General features: G+C 36.9%; 1 protein-coding gene across 4 annotated transcripts in view; it reads left to right on the top strand.

Moving 5' to 3' along the window:
* Window positions 1-11,351, top strand: part of LOC121733115 (protein spinster) — a 39,481-nt gene extending 28,130 nt beyond the window's left edge. Inside the window, exons 2-10 of one of the 4 annotated variants that reach the window (XM_042123272.1) lie at window positions 2,197-2,393; window positions 2,663-2,814; window positions 3,931-4,131; window positions 4,972-5,103; window positions 6,254-6,515; window positions 7,793-7,891; window positions 8,246-8,429; window positions 9,815-9,840; window positions 10,623-10,708. In XM_042123272.1, coding sequence (XP_041979206.1) covers window positions 2,197-2,393; window positions 2,663-2,814; window positions 3,931-4,131; window positions 4,972-5,103; window positions 6,254-6,515; window positions 7,793-7,891; window positions 8,246-8,429; window positions 9,815-9,834 — 1,247 coding nt within the window. In that variant the 3' untranslated portion in view covers window positions 9,835-9,840; window positions 10,623-10,708. Of the gene's footprint in view, window positions 1-2,196; window positions 2,394-2,662; window positions 2,815-3,930; window positions 4,132-4,971; window positions 5,104-5,406; window positions 5,675-6,253; window positions 6,516-7,792; window positions 7,892-8,245; window positions 8,430-9,814; window positions 9,841-10,622 lie in introns of all 4 variants that reach the window. The other 3 variants (XM_042123271.1, XM_042123270.1, XM_042123269.1) reach the window with 3 other exon arrangements.
* The last annotated feature ends 929 nt before the right edge of the window (window positions 11,352-12,280 follow it).

The following is a 12,280-nucleotide window of genomic DNA, read 5'->3' as shown; positions in this document are numbered from 1 at the left end:
CAAGTGTCAGATATGATGAATAAGGTACCAGCATTCTTCTTTTTGCAGATATTTGTGCTAAAAAGTTGATTATGTTTCTTGTTATAAGTTTAAAATATTATCCGTTCAGACATGGGGACTTTAAAATCTGCTCTTGAAAACTTTTACAATATATTATGTTTATATCGTAATGAATTTTTATAATACAATATATTCTTAAAGCTGGAGGAGGTACGTATGTTCTATGTTTAAAGATATCGCTCACAGTATATTCGATTAGAATTTGCAAAACGAGATAACATTATCGAAGCGTGGGCATTGAGCCACTTTGTTTTAATCGATAGATAAGGTTTAGACTAAACAAATAAGTACTTGTAGTTTCATGGCCAGACAATTTGGCAGACTTTTAAAACTTCTCGTTCTTTTTATACTTTGCGCTTTGGCTTCTCTTCCTTTACTTCTTTCGGTTTCTAAATCTAGGCTAACAGCGCTGGCTTTGTTAGTTTGGTTTCTGGTTATATAAGCATTTACTAAATATACTTACAAAAAATATCCTTTTGCAATTAAATACAAAAAAGAATGGGTGCTATTAAAACATTAATAGTTTTCATCTCGTAAAGATCGTGATTCGTGATTGACTTGAGTGTCCCGGAACCTGTTGATTTTCACAAATGGCAGACGGTCACTCACCTTCTCAAGGTCGGTTACACTTCGTTATGAAACGGTCGTAAAAATTCTCCTTTCACTGACATGCTTTTACGAGAAAATTATTGCCGATGATGATATTTAAGCATTATGACCTTACATTACGAAAATCGGGCTGAAATTGCAGTTATGGCACTTATTTATGTGAGAAAGACTCGCGTAAATAAGTGCCAAAACTAAAGTATGATACGGTAATTCGGTATGAAGCTATGCGTTTTGTTGCTAAATATGACATCATTCCTCACCAAGACATTCTCACCAGGCTTTCTGTTCCTTTTCCTTTAGAAATAAGTGATCTTTACATAAAATTATCAGGCCATTATCTATACATCTATATGTACATATAACATACATACATATAAATAAAATTGGAATGTCTGTTTGTAATATTGAAAGAACTGTTTTTTACTAAATGCATATGAATGTATATAGGGTACAGACACCAAAACAACATTTTTTACAATTTTTGTCTATATGTCTGTCTGTATGTCTGTCTGTCTGTCTGTCTGTCTGTCTGTCTGTTTGTTCCGGCTAATCTCTGAAATGGCTGGAGCGATTTTGACGGGACTTTTTAGGCACATAGCTGATGTAGTAAAGAATAACTTAGGCTACTTTTTAACCAACTTCCGAAAAGGAGGAGGATATATTTTACTTAAAAAAAAAAAAAGGGGATTTTTTTCTCTTTTTTATTAAGTATCTTTGTTCACATCACATTTTGCTGACGCGGACGAAGTCGCGGGCAAGAGCTAGTTAATATATATAATTAGAGGTATCAACTATCAACTATATCAGGTAGGGGTCACGTTACTCTGTCAGCTGCACTAATAAATCTTCATTATCATTCGACTTTTACTTGTCATTCATGCTATTTGTAGCTGGAAAACTACTGGTCCTAACATTGAAGGCTTATCAGTTTATTAATATCGGATAAAGCGTTTCAAAAATCCATTGTCGCGTTGTAAGAATTTGTATACGGTATTTAAAGTGTTGCTAGTGGAAGGAAGCTCTGCAATAAAATTCTACAAAGGAAGCCGTTTACGTAATGTAAGATTTTTGCTGGACTGGCTATTGATCGTCGACTGCAGCGCAGTTCAAGGTCAAAATAGAATGAGTCACGGCAAAATCACAGTTTAAGATCCTATTGGCACCACGTACCATTATTTATTATTTTCCTGAATCACAACATGAGTGCCACTTCTTGGCAAAAATGCCAATAGACGTTTCTATCGCATTTTATAACAATTTTGAGTCATAACCATAAGTAATTAACTTAGAGAAGTGTATGGTTTGGTCATGCTTGCAAACTTGGCCAAGAAATGCGACACACGTCGTAAGGATACGTGCATAATATTCTCACACTTTCTTTTCAAAGTATTGTGTTTTGGAAATTGGCAAGGCTCGTGAGATTTTTTACCCTAAATGTTTTGGTCCTTACACATCTCTTTGGAGGCAGTGTTTATGAAAAAATGCTGAATGTACCAGAAATTTTAAAGTTCTTCTCTTTCTTTCCAGGTGTCCTAGACAACGTAAAGACCGCATTTAGCATAGAGGATGACAAAGCCGGTTTCATACAGACGGTATTCGTGGTGGCGTACATGGTGTTCGCGCCGATATTCGGCTACCTCGGCGACCGATACTCCCGGCGGTGTATCATGTCGTTTGGCGTCGCGTTATGGAGTTTGATGACGCTGGTTGGGTCGTTTATGCCTGTAAGTAGCTTGTGAATTTACATTTAGCAAGCTAAGAGATTTATCTACCGTAGCACATGACTGATGATATTTATTTATTATTTTATTTACTACTAGCATCAACCAGCTAAGCAAATCGTAGCGTTCCTATCTTACTTATTAATTATTTGGTTCCAACAGACTTTTTAGTCTTTAAGCTTAACCTCCTCGTCATAGTTACCTAACCAAAATCTTGCTTGCTGCTACGAGCTCTCTTCTCAGCTAATTCTAAATGTAACGTATCTCTTCAGGAGTACAAGTCATTCCTGTTGTTCCGCGGTCTGGTGGGTATCGGCGAGGCGTCGTACTCCACCATCGCGCCCACCATCATCAGCGACCTCTTCGTCGGCAACGTCCGCTCCAAGATGCTGGCGTTCTTCTACTTCGCCATACCAGTTGGCAGGTGAGTTTTTACGTTTATTCTCACTACTTCTTATCAAATCTCATATTTTTTTCCATCTTTCCCATTATTTTTTCTTTTCTTCCCATTCATTTTAACTTAATTTCTGCATGCGGCATAATGCTAGGATAAATGCTCTTTTATCTTGTTTTTTATACAAGAGATTTTGCTCGCGATGGTTAGCTTCCATCATTTCTATAAGGAACTTTAGCTGTTTTTAATACATGGTAGTTATGGCATCATTCGACTTATATTATGATGAATACTCATAGACTGTAAGTCTGGATGATGAAGTAAATAGGCTTATGAAGTTTTTGTCAACTACAAAACGGTGACATAATCTGGTGCTGGGTGCATCATGTAGATTGCAAAGAAAAAGTAGAACTCGATCTTATAAAACAAATTTTTGCCTCGTAAGTCATAGGTTAATTTGAAGAGGCATCCCAAATCATAACCAATATGAGAGAATCTTTAACAACATCCAATTAATTGCTAAAAATTCGGATTTCACTCGTCATTTTTTGCTCCATTTCTCAATCTCATTTAGACAATTACAAATCTTCACCCATTTATCATTGTAACTCGTAAACACATCACAAAACGTTCATCGCATGCTCGCTAATTACAAATTAGTACGTAAATTAGACACTATTTCCATTTTCACGTGAGCAATTCCAAATATCGCTCATATTGATTGATGGAAGTCACCGGCTGCTGCTTAATTGATGCTAATTCTACATTAGTCAGCGAGATGTTAAGTTAATTGGCGCCATAATTAATGACTGAGAAACATCTCATTTATGGTTACGTAAGATGATGAATACAGATCATGTCGAGATTTTTCTCGATTCTTCCTCAAGAATTTGCTATCTTTATGTTTTGCCTTACAAGTAATTTGATCGGATGAGGATAAGAGGTATTGTCTTACTGTTATTCAGGGCATTTACTTGACAGGAATCTATATGTTATGGACCACCAAAAATCCTCAGTACGACTTTTATATTACTTTTCTTCTCCCAGGCCCCAGTACCTCTTCTCTACCTATCTGTCTACATAAGGAATGTAGCAAATTTAAGATTATGCTCACTTCTGAGCCTATATTAACGTTTTTTTTTTCAGTGGTCTCGGCTACATAGTCGGTTCAGTGGCCACAGCGGTGGCGGGCAACTGGCGTTGGGGGTTACGTGTGACTCCAATACTAGGAGCGGTAGCTGTCATGCTCATGCTGTGGGTCATGAAGGACCCCGAGCGAGGGGCAGCTGAGGAAAGCCATATGAAAACCACCACGTATAAAGAGGATCTGAAATATCTTGTTAAGAAGTGAGTTTAATTCTTATCTTTTGAGTTGTTAATTGTTATATTATGTATTTTATTTTATATTACCAATTTTGGTTACGGTAAGTGTAGTTTTTGCAATATTTTGATGATATTCCTTCGTAAGTAATATTATATCTATGGACGCTTGGTATTGGTATTGGTTGTGACTTGTGCAATTTGCTAACGAGAACGCCAGAACTGATACATCATAATCACAAGATATTACGTCGTATCTTAATATTGGATGATTGTGACTTATGAGTTTATGACAGGCGCGGTCGCAGCCTGAAATTTTGGGACCGCGCCTGGGTCCGTACCACGAAACGGTTTTGAAACTCAAACAATCGGACGAGAATGCCACGTTCTGCTCTAACAACGTCATGTCACGTTTGTTAGAGTAAGACGCAATATTCTCGTACGATTGTTTGCGTCTCAAAACCGTTTCGTGGTACGGGCCCAGGTTTATGACCCAAGAGTCTGAGATCAATAGATTAAAATTATAAGACGTTAGAAAGCTCTACCCACTGCCCACATAATATTTAACCTTATGAATGCAGTGTAAGTCATACTATCACATTATTACAAACTAAAATGAGATTGATACAACGTACTTTAACAGAAAAATGTTTTCGTTGTTACTGGCTGAGAAATGAAATTCGTTATGTTCTTTTGTTATCAGTTATGGCAATTTAAAAATATTTTTTCTAACTTTTTCATTTCCGCCGCCGCGTTTAGAAATATCACATTCTATTTTCAAATATTATTCTCTTTGTTTTTTTTTTTATTAAAACTGGCAACATACAAATATTATGTTCTATTTTAATTATGTTTTTTAATTTTCAGCCCATCATTCATGCTGTCAACTCTCGCGTTCACGTGCGTCGCGTTTGTAACCGGAGCGCTCGCGTGGTGGGGGCCGCAGTTCATATTCCTCGGCCTGTCCAGACAGCCCGGCGTCGACATTACCATCGGCAGGTGAGTTAGCGAGGCGCCATCTTGGAATGACGTTATTATTGACATTTTACCCCCCTTTGTCATCTTCTCCCCCCCGTCAGTTTTATAGCTCAATCCCTCTGATGGTAGTTACGACCTACTATTTGACAATAACAAAATGAAATTCACATCATTTATTTAGCTTAATTAGGTGGATACTCCACTGATATTATAGATTTTGATAGAAAAATTAATCAAAGAATATTTTGAAATCAAAAGTATCTTACGCAACATGCAGTTTTTATTTTATTTTCGTGGCTTTGAAATAAATACAAATCCTATCAGCGTGTCGTACAAGTTCGGTCTGGTGGGCATGGCGGCGGGCGCGATGGGGGTGCCGCTCGGCTCGCTAATCGCTCAGCGCCTGCGCCCGCGCCTGCCCGACGCCGACCCGCTCGTCTGCGCGCTCGCCCTCATCGCCTCTGCGCCGCTCGTGTACACGGCCTTACTCGCCGCCAGCCCTAGCGTCCCACAGCCGCTGGTCTACCTCATGGTTTTCCTCGGCATGTTGACCTTAAACCTCACTTGGTCGATCGTCGCCGATATCGTGCTGGTGAGCGCGCGCGAAATGGAATTAGTCTATGGGCTCAAGGCTGACAACTTGAAAAAATATTTGTCTATGGTAGCGAAATGTTCCAATGAGATACTGCGCGCTAAGCTCATCATTCATTACTAATATGGAGCATGCATCATCGGCTCCCACTGCCTATAATAATAATCATTTTACCGTGGCTACGAATAGATGGATAACATTCTAAAGATTGTCAAGAATATTTAAACCCAAATTCATCTATTTGTGGCCATGGTTGGTCCTAAATATTATATCCTAAAACTTTAAATTCGATTCAAGGAATTATTATTATCTTAAAAGCGTTTAAAACTATGCATGGACTTCTATTATTATGATTCCTTGATTCGATTGAACGCTGGGTTCGATATTTGAATGTCGAATATTAACGCCACAAAATATTCTGGGTTCAGCTTTTGAATTTCGAATTTCCCGATTTAGGGAATCAACGTATTTTCGATACAATCTCGTTTGCATGCCATGCCATCATGCACGCACGTGCCAGACAGATTGTGTTGAAAATATGCGGGCCTTCGATGTCCCTCAAAATGCAATGTCGTGAAGGGTGTCGCTCGTGTTCGGTGCTATCACGATGGTGTCCGGTCTGCTGGGTGTCCCGCTGGGCGCGTGGCTGGGGGCGGCTCTAGTGAAGAGGTACCCTCGCGCCCACCCCGTGATATGCGCCTCTGGCCTGCTGATATCCGCCCCCGCGATGTGCGCGGCGATGTTTCTCTGCGAGAGCTACTTCTATGCGCCATTCGTGCTGATGTTCATTGGCGAGTTGGCGTTGAATCTCAACTGGGCTATCGTCGCAGATATATCGCTGGTAAGCACGGGTTTATGAGGTGGGGAGTTCTTGATCTATTATAATTTTTAGCGCCTGTTTCACCACTTACTTATAATGCCAAATAGGCTATCTGACGAATATTTGACAGATTTAGTGCTATGATATTTGCCAAATAGGTTGTGGATAGCCTATCCGGTACTTATCAGTAAGTGGCGAAACTGGCTCTTAATCTATTAACTCCTTAATGCCTTGATTATACCTACCTAGTAGCAGGTAGTTTTATATGGACGTGCTCGGCCGAGGACTCTGTCTCTACTCGGATAGGTTTACACCTACCCGAGTAGAGACAGTACTCGGGTAGGTGTAAACAGGCCCTTAGTAATCATTAAAAGCTACAGCTACGAATAATATTTTTATTATTCGTAGAGCTATGTCAGTTATTAATATTCAGTTTTTATTTTACCAATAAAGTAGATTTCAAACCTGCTCTGTAATATGTAGCTTATAATAATTAAAGTGAAGAAGTTGAAATGTGTACATTAAATACACATTTCATTGTTTGCATGTCATGACTATTTTAATAATATGTAACTTAATTTATTCTAGTAATGATGATAATTAGAATTTCAATACCTAGTAATAATTATAAGGTTATTAAAGTAGTCCTACTGCAATAACTTCTTATTACTATTGCATACTGATTGCAACGTAATATTTTGTTGACAAGTTAGAATTCCTCGCCTCATAAAATTATCTGAAAACTTTTTAAATTATTTTGGATAATTATTGCATGTAAACTTGCACTACTGGATACGAGCACTTACAATATAAGATTGAAGCTAGCATGAGCATTAGCGTAAAATATGTATGATGCATGTCATTGAAATCAGTCATTCACATTAAAAGGTGTTTACTACTGTGTAGGTTGCGTTGGAATCTCATTGGAATATTTCCGTTGTATAAAAAAAAATTCAAAGTATTGCAAAGTGGACTGATTTCAATTTCGCGCAAAATAGCGACATCTATTGACGGCTGCGCGAACTTTCGCAATGTTTACTTAGATGAGTCACAAGCTTACAACGTAGTTTCGCGAGATGTCAATAGATGGCGCTGTGAGTATTAATTTTATTTATACCTTGTATATTAAATTTATAAAACAAACTTATTCAAAGATAATTTATAAAAGACTTAAATAGTTTACTTCAAATTTTAAATCTACATTTTTACTTTATTATAAAGCCGTTACGTTACGTTTTTTTTTCAACATTACTAATGAAATTTTGATGAAATTCTACAATAATTTGTATAATTTTCAGTATGTGGTTGTACCACCTAAGAGGTCAACGGCTGAGGCTTTCCAAATCCTGATATCACACATGCTGGGGGATGCTGGTAGTCCCTATTTAGTTGGTGTTGTAAGTATTTTATCCCAAACTTCTATTTAAGCATTACTGTGGTTACTTTTGTACTGAGATAAAAAAAAAATTTGATAGTATGCATAACATGTTCTAAACTATTAGAATTAGGTATATATCAGACATGCCGCAGATATCATAATAATTATCATCTCAACAACTTTTTGTGTGATGCAAATGGTCCCGATCCTTTTTGTCGTAGGAAACTCCAATAATAATTATAATAATATTGTTTATGTGCACACCGTTACATTTTATACAATTATAATAATATTGTTTATGTGTACAACGTTACATTTTATACAATCTATCTTATTAATATTAGCCCTAATTTTTTTCTATACTTTTTTTCAGATATCAGAAAACCTCAAAAGAAAGTTCTCTCCCTTCGAAGCGCCGAGCAAACTGGTAGAGTTCAGATCACTACAGTACGCTTTGTTCGTGACATGCTTCGTGGAAATACTCGGAGGGCTGTTCTTCTTCCTCACAGCGATATACATTGTTAAAGACAAGTTGAAGGTCGAAAGAGCTATCGCAGGTTGGTAGTCGACCTTTAGTAGATGTAGCTTATGCTGCGCTTGTTTTTTTTTATTTGATTATTATCATGAGTTGTAATTATAAATAAACACGGGTCAACAAACACAATACATATAGGAAAGAAGTCTAAGGCTGCGTTTCCACCATAAAGTTAATATACTTACCTAGCGGAATAGAGCAACAATCTCGAGCTGGCAAACGAAACCAAAATTGGTTTTCATCTGTGGGAAAAATATGTGTAGGTACGTATACACTTACACAAGCATGATTGAACATGAATTCTATGAGATTAAATTGTCAACTTGCGGCACGTGCCGACTGGACGTCAAAAAAAGAGTGCTGCTGTCACACGTCTCTTTTTACCACGCAGTGTTACTGATAGTGACATCTCTCTTGCTCAGGCCTTCGCTTCTCTATTCCGCTAGGTATATTAACTTTATGGTTTCCACCAGAGATGTGTTGCGAGGAATGTGTTTTTAAGATCCAATAGAATCGATGCGCTGAGCGATGTCCCGTCGATGAAGCGATTTTATTGGTTCTCAAAAACACATTCCTCGCAACACATCTCTGGTGGAAACGCAGGTTAATGCTTGTGTCTTTCACTCATATACGATTTCTATCAGAAGCATTGGCAGAGCCTCGTGTCGTAAATTGTTTGGCCCTTAGAAAAGGTAGCCTTTTACTTTTGACATGTTTCGTAAAATAAAAAAAGGAAAAGATTTTATTAATTTTTGCTAAAGCTGGTCTGTGGCCCGGGGGCATCGTATAATTATTGATATAGCTACACCACTGATTTCTATATTCTCAACTTTTATCGGCAAATTAGTCGTGAAAGATACAAAATATGGTGTTAGGTCTTTTTCAGGATGCCCGAGTGTTAGGTGGCCTGTGTACTCTAGACTCTAGATTCTAATCAGTAAAGTGAACAGTGACACAATATTCAATATATTGCCACTTTTTAATTTCTTCACTTTCTTGACGGACTATAAAGTTGTATGCACACCTACGCTTAAGTAAATAGTGACAGATCTTCTATCTCACTCGTTAAAAAGCAATGCGTTGTGTAATGACTAATGTGTTGCATTTCGCTTTTTCGTCGTTTTGTAGCGGTTGGCCACGTTGGTGTGCAAACGGCGTTTGTTGTATCACTTTATTCAATAGCATTTTCACATTATGCGATTCAAATATCCGATAAAAAACTGCAACGCACGCCTTTGTCATAAGTGCGTTTGTTCTAATATTGATCCAGAACATTTTAACGGGAATATGTCGCACATGTTTTACATTAAAAATATCTCTTTTTCATACCGATGCAATTTATCGTTACGATATCGTACTGCATAATGTAAAAAACGCTTTTAGAGAGTTGATATTTCATTGTTTCAGTCGCTGCAAAAATTATTTAACAAGCGGTGAGTGTCACACCCTGCGCACGCTTGCCGCTTACTAACATACATTTTCACTTTTTGTAGAAGTATTGCATAGTCGCTTAATGAAAACACAATCACGATTCCTTGTATTGTAACGACATACATTTATTAGGACAGATTATTCTCTAGTATACAAATGCCAGTTTTAGCTTACATTTTTGAGCTAAAGAATAATTATGTCTGATAATCTTCCGTTTTGTGATTGACTTTGCAGTAACTAAGTACATAATATTTTTATAAAAATAATTGTAACTTGCATCCAAACACCAAACATATCCCGTGGGTATCATTTGCAAGCTATGATTGCTTGGGTAATGGGTACTGTACTAAATTATTTTGTAATTTAATGAAAATCATATAGCACACTAAAGGAGTGAGCACAATGAGACGGGCCGTGCCAGGGCTCAGCGTGCCGGGGCTCATCACAAAAATCAATTGTGAAAATCAACATACAATTTGTACGGAAGCGGATGCGCGTATCGCACACTGTGTCGGGGCGCAGCGGATTTCCGCTTCCATACCACGCCCCGGCACGGCCCGTCTCAGTGTGCTCACTCCTTAAATCAGGGTTATAAGTTCCAGGGAATCCATTGTAGATGTGTGATAAATGATAATAATCAATACTTATGTATAATTTAAGAAACAGGCCAAATAATATTCAAATCAAATTTGTAATAAACCAAAGTCTAAAACTTTTTTCATCGCAATTCATAAAAAACATTCCATTTTAAAAAATTTCCAATAGATAATTTTATTTTTTCTAGAAGCCCAAGCACAAAACGCGGAGCCATCACACAGTACGGCGGAGTCCAGTTCAGCGGCGGAATAGACCAAATAGTAGAATATTATAGGGTTGTGTGAACTAAATTAATTGTAGAAGACTGAATTGCGTCGAGTGGGTTATGGTTTATGTGAATACATGTGGCGGATATACTTGCCAAGGGTACAGGGCATCTCGGGGTGCCTGTAGGTATGAAATTACAAGAACATTCTGAGGCGTACACTAATCCCTTAATAATGAAAAATGTTACACAATAAGTTATACAATGTTTCCCCTTGTCTATCAACATGATTCGTGAACATTGTATAGCGTATTCTTTGTGTTTAATTATTCTGGGGATTAGTGCCTAATGCCTATCATAGTTGGGTCACTACTCCAGTCTTAAATAATTAGAGGCCAGTCCTTACTTCAATTTTACTTAAAATAACTATGCCGTATTAAGCTTTGGCTTGTTTGGTAAACAAATAAGTTTTGGCTGTTTACAAACGCTTTGCTGTAAAGTATAATACGTAATACTAATCTTGTTCAAAATATATCTGAATTTTGTACCTGTACGAATATGGAAAAAATGCAAGTTGTTACGAGATGAATTTGAAATAGGTAAAAGATGCCATTGCAGTGGCGTACTAAGATTTGGAATTGATAATAATAGAAAGCGGACCCGAAACCAGTTAAATTATCAAAGTTTAGTTTGTTCAGTGGGCAATGCTATGGTTATTTGTTTAGTTCATAATTATTTTATTGTCAAAAATTATTTATAATATGGGCTTCTTTGTCTGAAAATAAATTTTATTTATTTATTTATTTATATAAAAATTTAGTGAATAAGTAATACCTTGTGATTTAGCTACGCCACTGCATTATCCGGTATTATAAAATGTAAAGACTTGGTAAATTGAACTCTATGCTTGAGAATTAAGAAATCGCATTTAAAAGTATACTATCGTACAAATGATTTTATCCTAAGGATAAACTGCATACTTACTCGTTTGGCTGAATGTTATTGGAATCTTATCTAAATTACAATACTAGTATTCTTATTATATGTATTAGCATTTGAAACTGTAATATGAAAAGTATTATATAATTGAATATAAAGTTTTGTAGAATAAATTACAGAAATGTTGATACTAAGGTACCGTTCCCATAAAGGCTGCAAGCGACCGCGATCGACAAAAATAAAATGCCACTTTATGACATAGGCTATAGGTTTCATTTTGCTCTACGCCACTGAAAGCAGTGGCGGCATGGGTCGCTGGACCAATGTCGGTAGAAAATAAAAGCTATTAGTTTGTCATAAATGATAAACTGGAATTTGATTTGAATTCTTGTTGACCGCGGTCGAGTCGCTTGCCGGTGAACGGTAAATTCATATTGTAAAGACGTTTACACAGATGAGGGCATTGACTGTCAGCTGATTCTAAAACGTCTTTTGGGCAGAAACTGTTTTAGTTGTGGTTGATTTTATAAAACTAAAAACTAAACTGGTCATCAGACATAGTGAATATTGTAATAATTGGTGACTGAATAATTAAAATTACAATCGATTGATCAAAATATTTTTAATCAATGTGAGTAAATAGAACTTTGTCAAAGTCGGAATAAGAAGAGATGTGCCTAACAGATATGATTAAATTATTT

This window comes from Aricia agestis, chromosome 13, assembly GCF_905147365.1.
Source record: "Aricia agestis chromosome 13, ilAriAges1.1, whole genome shotgun sequence".
Classification (NCBI taxonomy): domain Eukaryota; kingdom Metazoa; phylum Arthropoda; class Insecta; order Lepidoptera; family Lycaenidae; genus Aricia; species Aricia agestis.
Note: the sequence above shows the minus strand (reverse complement) of the source record. Positions and strands in the feature narration are given on the sequence as shown.